We start from the raw sequence: 24,939 nt of genomic DNA, 5'->3' as shown, positions 1-24,939 counted from the left end.
GACAGACGGAGACTGAACCTTCTCACCACTGTCAGTGTGGTCTTCACCACCACACAAGGTCCAATGGCTGTCTCCGGTCCCAGAAGACATCGGGATCAGTTTGTGATCTCCTCCATGATCCATTACAGAATAGAATGAGAAATCTATCAATGTAAGGTAGAAAGGAAACACTAATATGGCGCCCAAACCGAACCCCCCTGACCCCCCTGATTCCTCACAGCTATACACGGCCTATGTCATAGGAAACTCTGCGCCAAACTAGCATTTCCTAAAGAAAGATAGTAGCTATATCTATAAACCCTATCAGGGCGTATGGTCATCGTCACGGGGAGGGGTCTCCGCTCATCACCCAGAGTCTTGTACTCACGGACCTGGAGCACATGGCCGACTCCACCTCTACTTACAGACTTCTTGGAGGTTCCTGGAGAGGACATGGGGAGACAGAGAAAGCGTCACCTTTTTTGACCTTTACAAGGATTGGACAGCAGGCCAACAACCAGGAGAGCCATGTGCCGAGGCCTGTGCACCATTAACCCTTAGTTACAGCTCCATTCACTTCTGCTTTGCAATAGGAGAACATACAGAGTGACATCTAGTGGCCAAAATGCAGTACTACCTTTACCATCCACAGAATACCTAACAACATATACCTTCTGTATACCTCAGTATACCGCCTGGTAATGACCTCAGTATACTGCCTGCTCCTGTATACCCCCTGCTCCTGTATACCCCCTGCTCCTGTATACCGCCTGCTCCTGTGTACCACCTGCTCCTGTATACCGCCTGCTCCTGTATACCCCCTGCTCCTGTATACCGCCTGCTCCTGTATACCGCCTGCTCCTGTATACCGCCGGCTCCTGTATACCCCCTGCTCCTGTATACCCCCTGCTCCTGTATACCCCCTGCTCCTGTATACCCTCTGCTCCTGTATACCGCCTGCTCCTGTATACTCTCCTGACATTCTGCACAGTAATGATGGGTGGAGCGCAGCGTCGCACAGTAACTTCTTCTTTTATTCTTGTGACACACAGCAGCGCTGGTGACTCAGAGTCATAAGGATCAGCGTGATACAGATATTATATACTCACGTGGCTTCTGCCGGCTAGTTTATAACCAGTCACCTAGTATCTGTATACGGCACATACCCCTCTGTGGATCCGGTATACGGCACATACCCCAATGTGTATCCAGTATACGGCACATACCCCACTGTGTATCCAGTATACGGCACATACCCCAATGTGTATCCAGTATACAGCACATACCCCACTGTGTACCTGGTATACGGCACATACCCCACTGTGTACCTGGTATACGGCACATACCCCACTGTGTACCTGATATACGGCACATACCCCACTGTGTATCCAGTATACGGCACATACCCCACTGTGTATCCAGTATACAGCACACACCCCACTGTGTACCTGGTATACGGCACATACCCCACTGTGTACCTGATATACGGCACATACCCCACTGTGTATCCAGTATACGGCACATACCCCACTGTGTATCCGGTATACGGCACATACCCCACTGTGTATCCGGTATACGGCACATACCCCACTGTGTATCCGGTATACGGCACATACCCCACTGTGTACCTGGTATACGGCACATACCTCACTGTGTATCCGGTATACGGCACATACCTCACTGTGTATCCAGTATACGGCACATACCCCACTGTGTATCCAGTATACGGCACATACCCCACTGTGTATCCAGTATACGGCACATACCTCACTGTGTATCCAGTATACGGCACATACTTCACTGTGTATCCAGTATACGGCACATACCCCACTGTGTATCCAGTATACGGCACATACCTCACTGTGTATCCAGTATACAGCACATACCCCACTGTGTATCCAGTATACAGCACATACCCCACTGTGTACCTGGTATACAGCACATATCTCACTGTGTATCCAGTATACGGCAGACAACCCTCTGCATATCCGGTATACGGCACATACCCCACTGTGTACCTGGTATACGGCACATACCCCACTGTGTACCTGATATACAGCACATACCCCACTGTGGATCCAGTATACAGCACATACCCCACTGTGTATCCAGTATACGGCAGACATCACTCTCTGTAACACTGACTGCCATATCCTGTGATGTCAGACACAAGGGTCTTGAGTATCTGTAACTGAGTCCCCCACCTACCATCTGTTATTACCCTATAGTGTCAGTAAAATTCCAGCCACTTCTATACAGACCCCAGAGCAGCCCCCCTGTATATAGACCCCAGAGCAGCCCCTGTATACAGACCCCAGAGCAGCCCCCCCTGTATACAGACCCCAGAGCAGCCCCCCTGTATACAGACCCAGAGCAGCCCCCCCTGTATACAGAGCCCAGAGCAGCCCCCCCCCTGTATACAGAGCCCAGAGCAGCCCCCCTGTATATAGACCCCAGAGCAGCCCCCTGTATACAGAGCCCAGAGCAGCCCCCCCTGTATACAGAGCCCAGAGCAGCCCCCCCTGTATACAGAGCCCAGAGCAGCCCCCTGTATACAGAGCCCAGAGCAGCCCCCTGTATACAGAGCCCAGAGCAGCCCCCTGTATACAGAGCCCAGAGCAGCCCCCCTGTATACAGACCCCATACACACAGCCCCCCTGTATACAGACCCCATACACACAGCCCCCCTGTATACAGAGCCCAGAGCAGCCCCCCTGTATACAGAGCCCAGAGCAGCCCCCCTGTATACAGACCCAGAGCAGCCCCCCTGTATACAGAGCCCAGAGCAGCCCCCCTGTATACAGAGCCCAGAGCAGCCCCCCTGTATACAGAGCCCAGAGCAGCCCCCTGTATACAGAGCCCAGAGCAGCCCCCTGTATACAGAGCCCAGAGCAGCCCCCCCTGTATACAGAGCCCAGAGCAGCCCCCTGTATACAGAGCCCAGAGCAGCCCCCTGTATACAGAGCCCAGAGCAGCCCCCTGTATACAGAGCCCAGAGCAGCCCCCCCTGTATACAGAGCCCAGAGCAGCCCCCCCTGTATACAGACCCCATAGCAGCCCCCCTGTATACAGACCCAGAGCAGCCCCCCTATATACAGAGCCCAGAGCAGCCCCCTGTATACAGAGCCCAGAGCAGCCCCCCCTGTATACAGAGCCCAGAGCAGCCCCCCTGTATACAGAGCCCAGAGCAGCCCCCCCCTGTATACAGACCCCAGAGCAGCCCCCCTGTATACAGAGCCCAGAGCAGCCCCCCCCCTTTCTATACAGACCCCAGAGCAGCCCCCCTGTATACAGAGCCCAGAGCAGCCCCCCCTGTATATAGACCCCAGAGCAGCCCCCTGTATACAGACCCCAGAGCAGCCCCCCCTGTATACAGAGCCCAGAGCAGCCCCCTGTATACAGAGCCAGAGCAGCCCCCCCTGTATACAGACCCAGAGCAGCCCCCCCTGTATACAGAGCCCAGAGCAGCCCCCCTGTATACAGAGCCCAGAGCAGCCCCCCTGTATACAGAGCCCAGAGCAGCCCCCCTGTATACAGAGCCCAGAGCAGCCCCCCTGTATACAGAGCCCAGAGCAGCCCCCCCTGTATACAGACCCAGAGCAGCCCCCCTGTATACAGACCCAGAGCAGCCCCCCCTGTATACAGACCCCAGAGCAGCCCCCTGTATACAGAGCCAGAGCAGCCCCCCTGTATACAGAGCCCAGAGCAGCCCCCCCTGTATACAGACCCAGAGCAGCCCCCCCTGTATACAGACCCAGAGCAGCCCCCCTCCACCATGTATACAGAGCCCCAGAGCAGCCCCCCCTGTATACAGAGCCCAGAGCAGCCCCCCCTGTATACAGAGCCCAGAGCAGCCCCCCTGTATACAGAGCCCAGAGGCAGCCCCCCCTGTATACAGAGGCCCCAGAAGCAGACCCCCCCTGTATACAGAGCCCAGAGCAGCCCCCCCTGTATACAGAGCCCAGAGCAGCCCCCCTGTATACAGACCCAGAGCAGCCCCCCTGTATACAGAGCCCAGAGCAGCCCCCCCCTGTATACAGAGCCAGAGCAGCCCCCCTGTATACAGAGCCCAGAGCAGCCCCCCTGTATACAGAGCCCAGAGCAGGCCCCCCTGTATACAGACCCAGAGCAGCCCCCGTATACAGAACCCAGGCGCCCCCCCTGATACAGACCCAGAGCAGCCCCCCTGTATACCGAGCCCATGAGCAGCCCCCCCCTGTATACAGAGCCCAGAGCAGCCCCCCTGTATACAGACCCAGAGCAGCCCCCCCTGTATACAGACCCAGAGCAGCCCCCCCTGTTATACAGACCCAGAGCAGCCCCCCCCTGTATACAGACCCCAGAGCAGCCCCCCTGTATACAGAGCCCAGAGCAGCCCCCTGTATACAGAGCCCAGAGCAGCCCCCCTGTATACAGAGCCCCAGAGCAGCCCCCCCTGTATACAGACCCAGAGCAGCCCCCTGTATACAGAGACCAGAGCAGCCCCCCTGTATACAGAGCCCAGAGCAGCCCCCCTGTATACAGAGCCCAGAGCCCCCCCTGTATACAGAGCCCCAGAGCAGCCCCCTGTATACAGAGCCCAGTAGCAGCCCCCCCCTGTATACAGACCCAGAGCAGCCCCCCCTGTATACAGAGCCCAGAGCAGCCCCCCCCTGTATACAGAGCCCAGAGCAGCCCCCTGTATACAGAGCCCCAGAGCAGCCCCCCTGTATACAGACCCAGAGCAGCCCCCTGTATACAGACCCAGAGCAGCCCCCCCTGTATATAGACCCCAGAGCAGCCCCTGTATACAGACCCCAGAGCAGCCCCCCTGTATACAGAGCCCAGAGCAGCCCCCTGTATACAGAGCCAGAGCAGCCCCCCCTGTATACAGACCCAGAGCAGCCCCCCCTGTATACAGACCCAGAGCAGCCCCCCTGTATACAGAGCCCAGAGCAGCCCCCCTGTATACAGAGCCCAGAGCAGCCCCCCTGTATACAGAGCCCAGAGCAGCCCCCCTGTATACAGAGCCCAGAGCAGCCCCCCCTGTATACAGAGCCCGAGCAGCCCCCCCTGTATACAGACCCAGAGCAGCCCCCCCTGTATACAGAGCCCCAGAGCAGCCCCCTGTATACAGAGCCCAGAGCAGCCCCCCTGTATACAGAGCCCAGAGCAGCCCCCCCTGTATACAGACCCAGAGCAGCCCCCCCTGTATACAGACCCAGAGCAGCCCCCCCTGTATACAGAGCCCAGAGCAGCCCCCCTGTATACAGAGCCCAGAGCAGCCCCCCTGTATACAGAGCCCAGAGCAGCCCCCCCTGTATACAGAGCCCAGAGCAGCCCCCCTGTATACAGAGCCCAGAGCAGCCCCCCCCCCTGTATACAGAGCCCAGAGCAGCCCCCCTGTATACAGAGCCCAGAGCAGCCCCCCTGTATACAGAGCCCAGAGCAGCCCCCCTGTATACAGAGCCCAGAGCAGCCCCCCTGTATACAGACCCCAGAGCAGCCCCCCTGTATACAGAGCCCAGAGCAGCCCCCCCTGTATACAGAGCCCAGAGCAGCCCCCCTGTATATAGACCCCAGAGCAGCCCCCTGTATACAGAGCCCAGAGCAGCCCCCCTGTATACAGACCCATAGCAGCCCCCCTGTATACAGAGCCCAGAGCAGCCCCCACTGTATACAGAGCCCAGAGCAGCCCCCCTGTATACAGAGCCCAGAGCAGCCCCCCCTGTATACAGAGCCCAGAGCAGCCCCCTGTATACAGACCCAGAGCAGCCCCCCTGTATACAGACCCCAGAGCAGGCCCCCCTGTATACAGAGCCCCAGAGCAGCCCCCCCCTGTATACAGACCCCAGAGCAGCCCCCCTGTATACAGAGCCCAGAGCAGCCCCCTGTATACAGAGCACAGAGCAGCCCCCCTGTATACAGAGCCCAGAGCAGCCCCCCTGTATACAGAGCCCAGAGCAGCCCGTATACAGAGCCCAGAGCAGCCCCCCTGTATACAGAGCCCAGAGCAGCCCCCCTGTATACAGAGCCCAGAGCAGCCCCCCTGTATACAGACCCAGAGCAGCCCCCCCCTGTATACAGACCCAGAGCAGCCCCCCTGTATACAGAGCCCAGAGCAGCCCCCCTGTATACAGAGCCCAGAGCAGCCCCCCTGTATACAGACCCCAGAGCAGCCCCCCCCTGTATACAGAGCCCAGAGCAGCCCCCTGTATACAGAGCCCAGAGCAGCCCCCTGTATACAGAGCCCAGAGCAGCCCCCCTGTATACAGAGCCCAGAGCAGCCCCCCCCTGTATACAGACCCCAGAGCAGCCCCCTGTATACAGAGCCCAGAGCAGCCCCCCTGTATACAGAGCCCAGAGCAGCCCCCCCCCTTTCTATACCGACCCCAGAGCAGCCCCCCTGTATACAGAGCCCAGAGCAGCCCCCTGTATACAGACCCCAGAGCAGCCCCCTGTATACAGACCCCACAGCAGCCCCCCTGTATACAGACCCCAGAGCAGCCCTCCTGTATACAGACCCCAGAGCAGCCCCCCTGTATACAGAGCCCAGAGCAGCCCCCCTGTATACACGAGCCCAGAGCAGCCCCCCCTGTATACAGACCCAGATCAGCCCCCCTGTATACAGAGCCCAGAAGCAGCCCCCCTGTATACAGACCCCAGAGCAGCCCCCCTGTATACAGAGCCAGAGCAGCCCCCCCTGTATACAGACCCAGAGCAGCCCCCCCTGTATACAGAAGCCAAGAGCAGCCCCCCCTGTATACAGAGCCCAGAGCAGCCCCCCTGTATACAGAAGCCCAGAGCAGCCCCCCTGTATACAGGACCCCAGAGCCGCCCCCTGTATACAGAGCCAGAGCAGTCCCCCCCTGTATACAGACCCAGAGCAGCCCCCACTGTATACAGAGCCCAGAGCAGCCCCCCTGTATACAGAGCCCAGAGCAGGCCCCCCTGTATACAGAGCCCAGAGCAGCCCCCCCTGTATACAGACCCAGAGCAGCCCCCCCTGTATACAGACCCAGAGCAGCCCCCCCTGTATACAGAGCCCAGAGCAGCCCCCTGTATACAGAGCCCAGAGCAGCCCCCCTGTATACAGAGCCCAGAGCAGCCCCCCCTGTATACAGACCCAGAGCAGCCCCCCTGTATACAGAGCCCAGAGCAGCCCCCCTGTATACAGAGCCCAGAGCAGCCCCCTGTATACAGAGCCCAGAGCAGCCCCCCCTGTATACAGACCCAGAGCAGCCCCCCCTGTATACAGACCCAGAGCAGCCCCCCCTGTATACAGACCCAGAGCAGCCCCCCCTGTATACAGACCCCAGAGCAGCCCTCCTGTATACAGACCCCAGAGCAGCCCCCCTGTATACAGAGCCCAGAGCAGCCCCCCTGTATACAGAGCCCAGAGCAGCCCCCCCCTGTATACAGACCCCAGAGCAGCCCCCCTGTATACAGAGCCCAGAGCAGCCCCCCTGTATACAGAGCCCAGAGCAGCCCCCCTGTATACAGAGCCCAGAGCAGCCCCCCTGTATACAGAGCCCAGAGCAGCCCCCCTGTATACAGACCCCAGAGCAGCCCCTGTATACAGATGCCCAGAGCAGCCCCCCTGTATACAGAGCCCAGAGCAGCCCCCCTGTATACAGACCCCAGAGCAGCCCCCCTGTATACAGACCCCAGAGCAGCCCCCCTGTATACAGAGCCCAGAGCAGCCCCCCTGTATACAGAGCCCAGAGCAGCCCCCCTGTATACAGAGCCCAGAGCAGCCCCCTGTATACAGAGCCCAGAGCAGCCCCCCTGTATACAGAGCCCAGAGCAGCCCCCCTGTATACAGAGCCCAGAGCAGCCCCCTGTATACAGACCCCAGTGCAGCCCCCCCCCTGTATACAGAGCCAGAGCAGCCCCCCTGTATACAGACCCAGAGCAGCCCCCCCTGTATACAGAGCCCAGAGCAGCCCCCCCTGTATACAGAGCCCAGAGCAGCCCCCCCTGTATACAGACCCCAGAGCAGCCCCCTGTATACAGACCCCAGAGCAGCCCCCCTGTATACAGAGCCCAGAGCAGCCCCCCTGTATACAGAGCCCAGAGCAGCCCCCCTGTATACAGAGCCCAGAGCAGCCCCCCTGTATACAGACCCAGAGCAGCCCCCCTGTATACAGAGCCCAGAGCAGCCCCCCCTGTATACAGAGCCCAGAGCAGCCCCCCCTGTATACAGAGCCCAGAGCAGCCCCCTGTATACAGAGCCCAGAGCAGCCCCCCTGTATACAGAGCCCAGAGCAGCCCCCCCTGTATACAGACCCAGAGCAGCCCCCTGTATACAGAGCCCAGAGCAGCCCCCTGTATACAGACCCCAGAGCAGCCCCCCCTGTATACAGAGCCCAGAGCAGCCCCCTGTATACAGAGCCAGAGCAGCCCCCCCTGTATACAGAGCCCAGAGCAGCCCCCCCCCTGTATACAGAGCCCAGAGCAGCCCCCCTGTATACAGAGCCCAGAGCAGCCCCCTGTATACAGACCCCAGAGCAGCCCCCCTGTATACAGACCCCAGAGCAGCCCCCCTGTATACAGACCCAGAGCAGCCCCCCTGTATACAGAGCCCAGAGCAGCCCCCCTGTATACAGAGCCCAGAGCAGCCCCCCCTGTATACAGAGCCCAGAGCAGCCCCCTGTATACAGACCCAGAGCAGTCCCCCCTGTATACAGAGCCCAGAGCAGCCCCCCTGTATACAGAGCCCAGAGCAGCCCCCCTGTATACAGAGCCCAGAGCAGCCCCCCTGTATACAGAGCCCAGAGCAGCCCCCCTGTATACAGAGCCCAGAGCAGCCCCCCTGTATACAGAGCCCAGAGCAGACCCCCTGTATACTATACATACATATATACTGTACTATACCATACATATATACTGTACTATACCATATATATACTGTACTATACCATACATATATATATACTGTACTATACCATACATATATACTGTACTATAGCATATATATACTGTACTATACCATATATATATACTGTACTATACATATATACTGTACTATACCATACATATATACTGTACTATACCATACATATATACTGTACTATACATATATATATACTGTACTATACCATACATATATATACTGTACTATACCATACATATATACTGTACTATACCATACATATATATACTGTACTATACCATACATATATACTGTACTATACCATATATATATATATATACTGTACTATACCATATATATATATATATACTGTACTATACCATACATATATACTGTATTATACCATACATATATATACTGTACTATACCATACATATATACTGTACTATACATATATATACTGTACTATACCATACATATATACTGTACTATACCATACATATATACTGTACTATACCATACATATATACTGTACTATACATATATATACTGTACTATACCATACATATATACTGTACTATACCATACATATATACTGTACTATACATATATATACTGTACTATACCATACATATATACTGTACTATACCATACATATATACTGTACTATACATATATATACTGTACTATACCATACATATATACTGTACTATACATATACTGTATATCTCCTGTAGTTCTGTAGCTTGGATGTTTTGTTGCCTTGCAGCGCCCTCTGCTGGAGGAATGTAACAGTGACGTCCTATATTGTAATACAGCGATAGCCCTCCAGCTGATATAGTACTACAGCTCCCATCATGCCCTGGTGTTTATCGCTCACAGTTACTATATTTCTGCACCCCAGGACCCGGACAAGGATGTGGCGGTCACCTGACTAATACCACCGGCCGATTCAGCTCCCCAGACTCCAATGCAGATGGAAAATACGACCGCAACCTGGATTGTGTCTGGACCGTCATCGCACCGATAAACCAGCGGATAAACCTGACCTTCAGCTCGTTCTCCCTGGAGGCGCCAACCCGCACCCTGTGCACATACGACTATGTCAGAGTAAGAGAGACGCTGCACCTGTCATCAGGGGAGGCCCGGCCATCACATTACCTGGTCAGCCCTCCCCACGGACTCTGGCAGCGCTGCTTCACAGTAATCTAACATGTATGGGGGGGGGGTTAAAGGGGAACTCCACCAAATATATATATATATAGGCGACATTGCCCCTCTGCTGCCACCAGTGGCTGTGGTGAGAACTGCAGGGCTGCCAAAGCATTAATCCCAACAGGTAACTATCACTAGCACTGCTACATACAGATACTGAGCCTCCCCCTATGTCTATATAATACATGTTACCATGTGTTGTGCACTAGTTACACAGCCAGATCCCCCCAGTGTAATGTCTATTCTAATGGTAACGTAATATATAGACATCACAGGAGGCTGCAGCACTAGTGACACAGCCAGATCCCCCCAGTGTGATGTCTATTCTAATAGTAACATGTATTATATAGACATCACAGGAGGCTACAGCACTAGTGACACAGCCAGATCCCCCCAGTGTAATGTCTATTCTAATGGTAACGTAATATATAGACATCACAGGAGGCTGCAGCACTAGTGACACAGCCAGATCCCCCCAGTGTGATGTCTATTCTAATAGTAACATGTATTATATAGACATCACAGGAGGCTGCAGCACTAGTGACACAGACAGATCCCCCCAGTGTAATGTCTATTATAATGGTAACATGTATTATATAGACATCAGGGGAGGCTGCAGCACTAGTGACACAGACAGCTTCCCCAGTGTAATATCTATTCTAATGGTAACATGTATTATATAGACATCAGGGGAGGCTGCAGCACTAGTGACACGGACAGCTTCCCCAGTGTAATGTCTATTCTAATGGTAACATGTAATATATAGACACTGAGAGGAGGCTGCAGCACTAGTGACACAGACAGTGTCCCCAGTGTAATGTCTATTCTAATGGTAACATGTATTATATAGACATCAGGGTAGGCTGCAGCACTAGTAACACAGACAGCTATCCCAGTGTAATGTCTATTCTAATGGTAACATGTATTATATAGACATCAGGGGAAGCTGCAGCACTAGTGACACAGACAGCTCCCCCCAGTGTAATGTCTATTCTAATGGTAATATGTATTATATAGACATCAGGGGAGGCTGCTTAATAAAGGTATCTTACAATATTATAAAATTATTAAAGAATTGTAAGAAAAAGACTTTTTAACTGATGGAGTAGTCCTTTACCTTACATGACAATACATTTTGCCTTTGACAACATATTTCATTCACTGATATCAGTTTCTTTTCATTCTGGATTTATTGGTCCAGTGGGCGGTCCTTCTCAGGAATTGGCAGTTTTTTCTGTTTGTATGTTCATACAGGGAAGACTCTCAATCATCAGGTAGGACCGCCCACTTGACTCCGAAATCCAGAATGAACAGAAATTTATATTGAATCTTTTCCTACAAATCTATATATCATTCTGCTCAGCTTCTCCAGCTCTATACCATGCTGACAGCCCACAGGACATTGTATAATAGATTCCTGCTGTATGTGGAGACAACCCCTTTAGTCCTTGTGATTCGATATCTTATTGCAGATATTTGATGGCGGCAGCACTAATAGCAGTTTACAGGGAACGTACTGTGGCTCCAACGTCCCGACGTACTTTGTCTCTACAAGTAACACTCTGACCGTGTGGTTTCACAGTGACTTAACAGTGGAGCGGGCAGGCTTCAACGCTTCATATATAACCACTGACTGTGAGTATATATAGATGTATATTTACTTATACCTGCACCCAAGGTACAGTGACCGGCATGGGCGTATGGTCAGGGGTATACCAAGAGAAGGGGGGCTCCATACTATAGATTATATAGATTATAAGGGGTATTCCATTATGCTGCTAGTTTTGTCACTTAGCTCCATTTTTCCTGCAATTTTGGGAAAATCAGGAAAAACAAAACAAAAAAAAAACACGGGAAGTGTGAACACAGCCTCAAGGGAGATGTATCACAATTCTAGTTATAGTTCATCCTGGTCCCATAGAGACAGAAGCAGCAGTATACAGATAGACCTGCTAGATGAAGATGTCATCCTGTAGTCAGCTGACCCAGGAAAGACCACGTCCTGAAACAAAGCCAGTCATTTTCTGGTCATGTGACTCAGCTACAGTACTAAAAGCTATGGATGCAGCAGAGCTGGGATGGAACAGATGGCACTGTAGGACCAGTCATGGTGAAGGTACATTATTTGGGAAAAGCTAAAGAAACTGGAGTGCTTGTTTAAAGGGAATCTGTCACTAGGATTATGCCGCCTTAAAAGAGGGCAGCATAAACTAGTACCAGATCGGTGTATTACTTCCATCATTCTGCTCAGCCGTTCTCCTAATATGCAGGAGAATAGGATTCTTACCACACCCCTCCCCCCGCCCTCCAGCTGCTGTTTGACAGGTAACTGCCTATACACAGCATGGATAGATAACTGCCAATCAGCAGCTGGTGGGTGCGGTTTTCTGCTTCTCATGGATATCCAGGACTACTGAGCTCATGCACATAATGGAGAGGACTACTTATTGTCCATGTTATTCAGGGGGAGATCTCTGGATCAGCTGCACAGAACAATGTAAGTGATAAATCAATCTGCTCAGCTTCTCTGTCACTAATTTATGTTACCCGGAGATAGGACGCCATAACCTGCTGACCCGGAGATAGGACGCCATAACCTGCTGACAGAGTCTCTTTAAAGACCATGAGAACCGCAGCCTCACCTAAGAGTTGTGGTGGCCTTCAAGATGTAGAGAACATAACAGAGATCATTCCCCCCTCTGATCATCCATTGTAGCCACATAGGGGGACATGTATCATCCGGCGTACGGATGATTTTCGGCGGAAAGTGCCTATTTGCGCATTATTTTATTCGCAAATGGCCGATTTGCGAAAAAAATATCCGCAAATCGGCACTTTCCACCGAGTACGCCGGGGGGCGGGGAGGGTGTGTGGAGGGGGCGAAACGGAGGACGCGGACTCAGAGTCCGCGCTATTCACCATCCGTTCTGCCAAAAGATACGCCGAAAACCTACTCCAGTCCTCAGCTGTCGTAGGTTTTCGGCCGAGCGCACAGGATTTATGTAGAGACAGTCCGCCTCTACATAAATCCCCGTAGCGCTGGAGATGCAGGGACATTTTTAAGTCCGGCGTAAAAAACGGCGGACTTAATAAATGTCCCCCATAGTGTATAGCAGGTGTCCTGATGATAAGTTTCCTCCTTCCAGTATTATGCGGAGGGATCTATAATGCAACATCCTCCCCGACAACCACCACCTCCCCCAACTACCCCGAGGCCTATCCACCCTTTACAAGCTGCATCTGGACCATTGACTCTCCGGAGGAGGAGAATGTGAGAGTCCGGATCCAGTCCTTCCGCCTCCCGGCTGGGCTAGACTGCTCCAACAACTACCTGGAGGTTATGGACGCCCCCGTGGTAAGTCCGGTAACACAAGAGTAAGGGGACGTTCACACCGTCCATATATACAGACGATGCACTACCGATCAGAATCACGGAACTCCCAGCGTCATGTATCCATATGATCCTGGAAGCTCCAGGTTAATCTTGGTGCTACTGTACTGACACGGCCGCGCGGCTGTACTGCGGAGATGATTCCAATCTCCTGGCATCATAATGATAGATACGGAGTGTGCATGGAGGGTGGGGTGAGGCCTCCCGCTGCGTATCCTCCATCTGTGTCTTCTCTCCTCTCTGCAGGGTGACCGGGGACAGCGCCATAGATACTGCGGCAATGAGATAGCCGAGATCCCGGAGTTCTACTCCTACGGCCGCACGGCTGTGGTAACATTTACCTCACAGGAATATCTATCTGGCAACGGACTGAGCTTCACTTACCAGACCTCAAGTACGATGCTTTTCCTTTTGGGTCAGAGGTTATTTGAGCCATTTTGCAGACGTCTGTATTCTAGGCCCGTTCCTAGGTTACACATGTTCCATATTGGAGGCCCGTTCCCAGGTTACACACGTTCCATATTGGAGGCCCGTTCCCAGGTTACACACGTTCCATATTGGAGGCCTGTTCCCCGGTCACACACGTTCCATATTAGAGGCCCGTTCCCCGGTAACACATGTTCCATATTGGAGGCCCGTTTCCTGTAACACACGTTCCATATTGGAGACCCGTTCCCCGTAACACACGTTCCATATTGGAGGCCCGTTCCCCGTAACACATGTTCCATATTGGAGACCCGTTCCCCGGTAACACACATTCCATATTGGAGACCCGTTCCCCGGTAACACACGTTCCATATTGGAGGCCCGTTCCCCGGTAACACACATTCCATATTGGAGGCCCGTTCTCCGGTAACACACGTTCCATATTGGAGGCCTGTTCCCCGTAACACACGTTCCATATTGGAGGCCCGTTCCCCGTAACACACGTTCCATATTGGAGGCCCGTTCCCCGGTAACACACGTTCCATATTGGAGGCCCGTTCCCCGGTTACACACGTTCCATATTGGAGGCCCGTTCCCCAGTCACACACATTCCATATTGGAGGCCCGTTCCCCGGTCACACACGTTCCATATTGGAGGCCCGTTCCCAGGTTACACACGTTCCATATTGGAGGCCCGTTCCCCGGTAACACACGTTCCATATTGGAGGCCCGTTCCCCGTAACACACGTTCCATATTGGGGGCCCGTTCCCCGTAACACATGTTCCATATTGGAGACCCGTTCCCCGGTTACACACGTTCCATATTGGAGGCCCGTTTCCCGGTAACACACGTTCCATATTGGAGGCCCGTTCCCCGTAACACACGTTCCATATTGGAGGCCCGTTCCCCGGTCACACATGTTCCATATTGGAGACCCGTTCCCCGGTTACACACGTTCCATATTGGAGGCCCGTTCCACCGGTCACACACATTCCATATTGGAGGCCCGTTCCCAGGTTACACACGTTCCATATTGGAGGCCCGTTCCCCGGTTACACACATTCCATATTGGAGGCCCGTCCCCCGGTAACACATGTTCCATATTGGAGGCCCGTTCCCCGGTCACACATGTTCCATATTGGAGACCCGTTCCCCGGTTACACACGTTCCATATTGGAGGCCCGTTTCCCGGTAACACACGTTCCATATTGGAGGCCCGTTCCCCGTAACACACGTTCCATATTGGAGGCCCGTTCCCCGGTCACACATGTTCCATATTGGAGACCCGTTCCCCGGTTACACACGTTCCATATTGGAGGCCCGTTCCACCGGTCACACACATTCCATATTGGAGGCCCGTTCCCAGGTTACACACGTTCCATATTGGAGGCCCGTTCCCCGGTTACACACATTCCATATTGGAGGCCCGTCCCCCGGTAACACATGTTCCATATTGGAGGCCCGTTCCCCGGTAACACATGTTCCATATTGGAGGCCCGTTTCCCGGTAACACACATTCCTTATTGGAGGCCCGTTCCCCGGTCACACACGTTCCATATTGGAGGCCCGTTCCCCGGTCACACACATTCCATATTGGAGGCCCGTTCCCCGGTAACACATGTTCCATATTGGAGGCCCGTTTCCCGGTAACACACATTCCATATTGGAGGCCCGTTCCCCAGTAACACACATTCCTTATTGGAGGCCCGTTCCCAGGTTACATACGTTCCATATTGGAGGCCCGTTCCCCGGTCACACACATTCCTTATTGGAGGCCCGTTCCCAGGTTACATATGTTCCATGTTGGAGGCCCGTTCCCCGGTCACACACATTCCTTATTGGAGGCCCGTTCCCCGGTAACACATGTTCCATATTGGAGGCCCGTTCCCCGGTCACACACATTCCATATTGGAGGCCCGTTCCCCGGTCACACACATTCCATATTGGAGGCCCGTTCCCAGGTCACACACATTCCTTATTGGAGGCCCGTTCCCCGGTAACACATGTTCCATATTGGAGGCCCGTTCCCCGGTCACACACGTTCCATATTGGAGGCCCGTTCCCAGGTTACATACGTTCCATATTGGAGGCCCGTTCCCAGGTTACATACGTTCCATATTGGAGGCCCGTTCCCCGGTAACACACATTCCATATTGGAGGCCCGTTCCCCGGTAACACATGTTCCATATTGGAGGCCCGTTCCCTTCTGTATATGACATGTAAAGTATATGATATAGCGGTAACCTTATACCTGGTATTATATGACACATATAATATATACAACGCCCCCCCCCCCCCCCCCCAGTATATTTACCATCTGGTTACCGCCATCCTTTCCCCTTTCACCGCAGACTGTAGCCGGGAATACAACCAGTCGTTCGGTTACCTGAAGAGTCCCAGCTGGCCGCAGTCGTATCCTCGCCGGGTGGAGTGTGAGGTCGTCCTCCGAGCGCCCGAGAACCACTCCATATCGCTCTTCTTCCATTCATTCCATCTAGAAGCATTTGGATGTTATGACTACTTAGAAGTAAGAAAAACCTCCTCCTTGTATTGTCCCCGACCGGTCTCCATGGATGACAATCTCCTCCTCCTCCTCCTCCTATATTCCATAGATATGAATGAGAGCCTCCTCCTCCTATACTCCATAGATATGAATGAGAGCCTCCTCCTCCTATACTCCATAGATATGAATGAGCCTCCTCCTCCTATATTCCATAGATATGAATGAGAGCCTCCTCCACCTATACTCCATAGATATGAATGAGAGCCTCCTCCTCCTATACTCCATAGATATGAATGAGAGCCTCCTCCTCCTATACTCCATAGATATGAATGAGAGCCTCCTCCTCCTATATTCCATAGATATGAATGAGAGCCTCCTCCTCCTATACTCCATAGATATGAATGAGAGCCTCCTCCTCCTATACTCCATAGATATGAATGAGAGCCTCCTCCTCCTATACTCCATAGATATGAATGAGAGCCTCCTCCTCCTATATTCCATAGATATGAATGAGAGCCTCCTCCTCCTATACTCCATAGATATGAATGAGAGCCTCCTCCTCCTATACTCCATAGATATGAATGAGAGCCTCCTCCTCCTCCTCCTATATTCCATAGATATGAATGAGAGCCTCCTCCTCCTATACTCCATAGATATGAATGAGAGCCTCCTCCTCCTATATTCCATAGATATGAATGAGAGCCTCCTCCTCCTATATTCCATAGATATGAATGAGAGCCTCCTCCTCCTCCTATATTCCATAGATATGAATGAGAGCCTCCTCCTCCTCTACTCCATAGATATGAATGAGAGCCTCCTCCTCCTCCTATATTCCATAGATATGAATGAGAGCCTCCTCCTCCTATACTCCATAGATATGAATGAGAGCCTCCTCCTCCTCCTATATTCCATAGATATGAATGAGAGCCTCCTCCTCCTATACTCCATAGATATGAATGAGAGCCTCCTCCTCCTATACTCCATAGATATGAATGAGAGCCTCCTCCTCCTATACTCCATAGATATGAATGAGAGCCTCCTCCTCCTCCTATATTCCATAGATATGAATGAGAGCCTCCTCCTCCTATACTCCATAGATATGAATGAGAGCCTCCTCCTCCTATACTCCATAGATATGAATGAGAGCCTCCTCCTCCTCCTATATTCCATAGATATGAATGAGAGCCTCCTCCTCCTATATTCCATAGATATGAATGAGAGCCTCCTCCTCTACTCCATAGATATGAATGAAAGCCTCCTCCTCCTCCTCCTCAACTCCATAGATATGAATGAGAGCCTTCTCCTCCTTCACTTCCTGCAGGACATACAGCAGCTGATAAGTACTGGAAGACTAGTTTTTTTAATAGAAGTAAATTACAAATCTATATAACTTTCTGAAACCAGTTGATCTGAAAGAAGAAAATTTTCTCCGGAGTTCTCCTTTAATATCCACCTATATGAGATTGACCGGTGTCTCCTCTTTGGTGATTTGCAGGTGAGGAATGGCAGCAGCCGCCACTCTCCGCTGCTCGGTCAGTACTGCGGCACCGCGCTCCCTGACCCCATATTTCCTAAGAATAACCTTCTTCATCTGCTTTTCAAATCTGATGTTCTGACTTCTGGAAATGGATATGAAATCACTTGGACGTCGTCTCCAAAAGGTAAATCGGGTGGTGGGGGACTACAAGTGACAGCTATAACGGGGGACTACAAGTGACAGCTATGGGGGGGACTACAAGTGACAGCAATGGGGGGGGACTACAAGTGACAGCTATAACGGGGGACTACTAGTGACAGCTATGGGGGGGACTACAAGTGACAGCTATGGGGGGACTACAAGTGACAGCTATGGGGGGGGACTACAAGTGACAGCTATTGGGGGGGACTACAAGTGACAGCTATTGGGGGGGACTACAAGTGACAGCTATCCACTATATGTGGTCACTCTTCACTGTGACTTTGGAGCCAATCAGTCAGGTCTGTGAGGCCTATGCTGGGGGTCGGGAACCTCGCGCTCTCCAGGCATGATGGGAGTTGTTGTCTACCCCTGACCTATAAGATCTGACCGATGATCCGTCCTGTCCGTGTAACTAAATCCGTCCGTATTCCTGCCCTCACACGTAGTATAGAAGCATAATAATGTCATCTGCAGGTTGTGGAGGGACGTTCTCCGGGGACCACGGCTCATTTACCAGTCCTGGATATCCTGCAAGTTACAGCAACAATACGGACTGTGAGTGGACGATATCGGCTCCGCTGGGCAGGGCGGTCGCCATAAGCTTCGCTGCATTCAGCATCGATGACCCAGGAGACTGTGGGAGAAACTATCTGCAGATATACGAGGGAGCGGCCCCCACCTCGCCCCCCATCAGGACGCTCTGCGGAGCAGTAAGTGGTACCCGATCGTCTTCTGGGCGTGAGCGACATCTAGTGGCCAAAATGTTTTATTGAGCTTCTCTCATATAGAGCTGTTCAGGAAACAGGTCAGGTGCGTCCCCTATCATCCATGGGCCCCGTCTGGTATTACAGGTCAGGTCCGTCCCCTATCATCCATGGGCCCCGTCTGGTATTACAGGTCAGGTCCGTCCCCTATCATCCATGGGCCCCGTCTGGTATTACAGGTCAGGTCCGTCCCCTATCATCCATGGGCCCCGTCTGGTATTACAGGTCAGGTCCGTCCCCTATCATCCATGGGCCCCGTCTGGTATTACAGGTCAGGTCCATCCACTGTCATCCATGTAGGTACGGCCGGTGCCGCGGGTCCCCTATGTACAGCCAGTGCCACAGGTGCCCTATGCTGGCCGGTGCTGCAGGTCCCCTATGTACGGCCGGTGCCGCAGGTCCCCTATGTACGGCCTGTGCCGCAGGTCCCCTATGTACGGTCGGTGCCGCAGGTCCCCTATGTACGACCGGTGCCGCAGGTTCTCTATGTATGGCTGGTGCCGCAGGTTCTCTATGTACGGCTGGTGCCGCAGGTTCCCTATGTACGGCCGGTGCCGCAGGTCCCCTATGTACGACCGGTGCCGCAGGTCCCCTATGTACGACCGGTGCCGCAGGTCCCCTATGTGCAACCGGTGCCGCAGGTCCCCTATGTACCGCCGGTGCCGCAGGTTCCCTATGTACGGCCGGTGCCGCAGGTCCCCAATGTACGGCCGGTGCCGCAGGTTCCCTATGTACGGCCGGTGCCGCAGGTCCCCTATGTACGGCCGGTGCCGCAGGTTCTCTATGTACGGCCGGTGCCGCAGGTTCTCTATGTACGGCTGGTGCCGCAGGTTCTCTATGTACGGCTGGTGCCGCAGGTTCCCTATGTACGGCCGGTGCCGCAGGTCCCTTATGTACGGCCGGTGCCGCAGGTCCCTTATGTACGGCCGGTGCCGCAGGTCCCTTATGTACGGCTGGTGCAGGGATATCAGTGAGAGGGGAGGGGGTGGTTGCAGTCCCTTTATACTAAGGATAAGTGGGGTCCCCCTGTTCAGACCTTCATCCAGTATATCCCAGTAATGGACGGTGATGACTCTGTGTCCTTTCTTCCTCTCCAGGGGGACATAGCGCCGGTCAGCACCTCCTCACATCTCCTCTTCATCAGACTTCATGCCGACTACGCTGTAATCCCGTCATATTTTAGGATTATCTGGAGCTCATAGAACGAGAAGACGAGGGCCGGACCCGATCCTGGAGCCTCACAATACGGCTATTTCTTGCGATTTGTTGGGAAATATTCAACAATAAAGAAATTTTAATAAACATAATAATAAAAAATTATTTCTATATTTTGAGGGTTTTTGTGTTTTCATTGTTCTGGGTTTCCAGCAGCTCTGACAGCAGCTCAAATAGTGCCCAGACCGGCCCATATATATCACATGGTGCCCAGACCGGCCCATATATATCACATGGTGCCCAGACCGGCCCATATATATCACATGGTGCCCAGACCGGCCCATATATATCATATAGTGCCCAGACCGGCCCATATATATCATATAGTGCCCAGACCGGCCCATATATATCACATGGTGCCCAGACCGGCCCATATATATCACATAGTGCCCAGACCGGCCCATATATATCACATAGTGCCCAGACCAGCCCATATATATCACATGGTGCCCAGACCGGCCCATATATATCACATGGTGCCCAGACCGGCCCATATATATCACATGGTGCCCAGACCGGCCCATATATATCACATAGTGCCCAGACCAGCCCATATATATCACATAGTGCCCAGACCGGCCCATTTATATCACATGGTGCCCAGACCGGCCCATATATATCACATGGTGCCCAGACCGGCCCATATATATCACATGGTGCCCAGACCGGCCCATATATATCACATGGTGCCCAGACCGGCCCATATATATCACATAGTGCCCAGACCGGCCCATATATATCACATAGTGCCCAGACCGGCCCATATATATCACATAGTGCCCAGACCAGCCCATATATATCACATGGTGCCCAGACCGGCCCATATATATCACATGGTGCCCAGACCGGCCCATATATATCACATGGTGCCCAGACCGGCCCATATATATCACATAGTGCCCAGACCGGCCCATATATATCACATGGTGCCCAGACCGGCCCATATATATCACATGGTGCCCAGACCGGCCCATATATATCACATGGTGCCCAGACCGGCCCATATATATCACATGGTGCCCAGACCGGCCCATATATATCACATAGTGCCCAGACCGGCCCATATGTATCACATGGTGCCCAGACCGGCCCATATATATCACATGGTGCCCCGACCGGCCCATATATATCACATAGTGCCCAGACCGGCCCATATGTATCACATAGTGCCCAGACCGGCCCATATATATCACATGGTGCCCAGACCGGCCCATATATATCACATGGTGCCCAGACCGGCCCATATATATCACATGGTGCCCAGACCGGCCCATATGTATCACATAGTGCCCAGACCGGCCCATATATATCAAATAGTGCCCAGACCGGCCCATATATATCACATGGTGCCCAGACCGGCCCATATATATCACATGGTGCCCAGACCGGCCCATATATATCACATGGTGCCCAGACCGGCCCATATATATCACGTGGTGCCCAGACCGGCCCATATATATCACATGGTGCCCAGACCGGCCCATATATATCACATGGTGCCCAGACCGGCCCATATATATCACATGGTGCCCAGACCGGCCCATATGTATCACATGGTGCCCAGACCGGCCCATATATATCACATGGTGCCCAGACCGGCCCATATATATCACATAGTGCCCAGACCGGCCCATATATATCACATAGTGCCCAAACCGGCCCATATATATCACATGGTGCCCAGACCAGCCCATATATATCACATATATATCACATGGTGCCCAGACCGGCCCATATATATCACATAGTGCCCAGACCGGCCCATATATATCACATGGTGCCCAGACCGGCCCATATATATCACATAGTGCCCAGACCGGCCCATATATATCACATAGTGCCCAGACCGGCCCATATGTATCACATGGTGCCCAGACCGGCCCATATATATCACATGGTGCCCAGACCGGCCCATATATATCACATAGTGCCCAGACCGGCCCATATATATCACATGGTGCCCAGACCGGCCCATATATATCACATGGTGCCCAGACCGGCCCATATATATCACATAGTGCCCAGACCGGCCCATATATATCACATGGTGCCCAGACCGGCCCATATATATCACATGGTGCCCAGACCGGCCCATATATATCACATGGTGCCCAGACCGGCCCATATATATCACATGGTGCCCAGACCGGCCCATATGTATCACATAGTGCCAAGACCGGCCCATATATATCACATGGTGCCCAGACCGGCCCATATATATCACATAGTGCCCAGACCGGCCCATATATATCACATGGTGCCCAGACCGGCCCATATATATCACATGGTGCCCAGACCGGCCCATATGTATCACATAGTGCCCAGACCGGCCCATATATATCAAATAGTGCCCAGACCGGCCCATATATATCACATGGTGCCCAGACCGGCCCATATATATCACATGGTGCCCAGACCGGCCCATATATATCACATGGTGCCCAGACCGGCCCATATATATCACATAGTGCCCAGACCGGCCCATATATATCACATGGTGCCCAGACCGGCCCATATATATCACATAGTGCCCAGACCAGCCCATATATATCACATAGTGCCCAGACCGGCCCATATATATCACATGGTGCCCAGACAGGCCCATATATATCACATAGTGCCCAGACCGGCCCATATATATCACATAGTGCCCAGACCGGCCCATATATATCACATAGTGCCCAAACCGGCCCATATATATCACATGGTGCCCAGACCAGCCCATATATATCACATATATATCACATGGTGCCCAGACCGGCCCATATATATCACATAGTGCCCAGACCGGCCCATATATATCACATGGTGCCCAGACCGGCCCATATATATCACATGGTGCCCAGACCGGCCCATATATATCACATATATATCACATGGTGCCCAGACCGGCCCATATATATCACATATATATCACATGGTGCCCAGACGGCCCATATATATCACATGGTGCCCAGACCGGCCCATATATATCACATATATATCATATGGTGCCCAGACCGGCCCATATATATCACATATATATCACATGGTGCCCAGACCGGCCCATATATATCACATGGTGCCCAGACCGGCCCATATATATCACATATATATCACATGGTGCCCAGACCGGCCCATATATATCACATGGTGCCCAGACCGGCCCATATATATCACATATATATCACATGGTGCCCAGACCGGCCCATATATATCACATATATATCACATGGTGCCCAGACCGGCCCATATATATCACATGGTGCCCAGACCGACCCATATATATCACATATATATCACATGGTGCCCAGACCGGCCCATATATATCACATAGTGCCCAGACCGGCCCATATATATCACATAGTGCCCAGACCGGCCCATATATATCACATATATATCACATGGTGCCCAGACCGGCCCATATATATCACATATATATCACATGGTGACCAGACCGGCCCATATATATCACATATATATCACATGGTGCCCAGACCGGCCCATATATATCACATATATATCACATGGTGCCCAGACCGGCCATAGGTCACATATACATCACATAGTACCCAGACCGGCCATAGGTCACATATATATATATCACATAGTGCTCTGACCGGCCATAGGTCCCATATACATCACATAGTGCATGGACCGGCCATAGCTCCCATATACATCACATAGTGCCCAGACCGGCCATGGGTCCCATATATATCACATAGTGCCCAGACCGGCCCATATATATCACATGGTGCCCAGACCGGCCCATATATATCACATAGTGCCCAGACCGGCCTATATATATCACATAGTGCCCAAACCGGCCCATATATATCACATGGTTCCCAGACCAGCCCATATATATCACATATATATCACATGGTGCCCAGACCGGCCCATATATATCACATAGTGCCCAGACCGGCCCATATATATCACATGGTGCCCAGACCGGCCCATATATATCACATGGTGCCCAGACCGGCCCATATATATCACATAGTGCCCAGACCGGCCCATATATATCACATGGTGCCCAGACCGGCCCATATATATCACATGGTGCCCAGACCGGCCCATATATATCACATGGTGCCCAGACCGGCCCATATATATCACATATATATCACATGGTGCCCAGACCGGCCCATATATATCACATATATATCACATGGTGCCCAGACCGGCCCATATATATCACATGGTGCCCAGACCGGCCCATATATATCACATATATATCACATGGTGCCCAGACCGGCCCATATATATCACATATATATCACATGGTGCCCAGACCGGCCCATATATATCACATAGTGCCCAGACCGGCCCATATATATCACATAGTGCCCAGACCGGCCCATATATATCACATATATATCACATGGTGCCCAGACCGGCCCATATATATCACATATATATCACATGGTGCCCAGACCGGCCCATATATATCACATATATATCACATGGTGCCCAGACCGGCCCATATATATCACATATATATCACATGGTGCCCAGACCGGCCATAGGTCACATGTATATATATCACATAGTGCTCTGACCGGCCATAGGTCCCATATACATCACATAGTGCACGGACCGGCCATAGCTCCCATATACATCACATAGTGCACGGACCGGCCATAGGTCCCATATACATCACATAGTGCCCAGACCGGCCATGGGTCCCATATATATCACATAGTGTCCGGACCGGCCCTAGGTCCCATATATATTACATAGTACCCAGACCGGTCATAGGTCACACATACATCACATAGTGCAGGGACCGACCCTGGGTCCCATATATATTACATAGTGCACGCAGTAGCGGTCTTCGGCACCAAGCACCCCAAGCAATCGCTTGGGGCCCCCAACATCCAGGGGGGCCCCCACGCCCCACTCTTCTCTTGTGCCCTGCTAGCTGCTGT

The 24,939-nt window shown here is 52.6% G+C and overlaps 1 protein-coding gene across 1 annotated transcript in view; it reads left to right on the top strand.

The window, feature by feature from the left end:
- CUBN (cubilin) overlaps positions 1-20,139 on the top strand; it is a 304,407-nt gene extending 284,268 nt beyond the window's left edge. The window contains exons 58-65 of the mRNA XM_069959738.1: positions 9,738-9,943; positions 11,521-11,683; positions 13,195-13,403; positions 13,686-13,833; positions 16,218-16,393; positions 17,865-18,030; positions 18,522-18,757; positions 19,909-20,139. Coding sequence (XP_069815839.1) covers positions 9,738-9,943; positions 11,521-11,683; positions 13,195-13,403; positions 13,686-13,833; positions 16,218-16,393; positions 17,865-18,030; positions 18,522-18,757; positions 19,909-20,013 — 1,409 coding nt within the window. The 3' untranslated portion in view covers positions 20,014-20,139. The remainder of the gene's footprint in view (positions 1-9,737; positions 9,944-11,520; positions 11,684-13,194; positions 13,404-13,685; positions 13,834-16,217; positions 16,394-17,864; positions 18,031-18,521; positions 18,758-19,908) is intronic.
- The last annotated feature ends 4,800 nt before the right edge of the window (positions 20,140-24,939 follow it).

Source organism: Dendropsophus ebraccatus, chromosome 2 (assembly GCF_027789765.1).
Source record: "Dendropsophus ebraccatus isolate aDenEbr1 chromosome 2, aDenEbr1.pat, whole genome shotgun sequence".
In the NCBI taxonomy this organism is placed as follows: Eukaryota; Metazoa; Chordata; class Amphibia; order Anura; family Hylidae; genus Dendropsophus; species Dendropsophus ebraccatus.
Note: the sequence above shows the minus strand (reverse complement) of the source record. Positions and strands in the feature narration are given on the sequence as shown.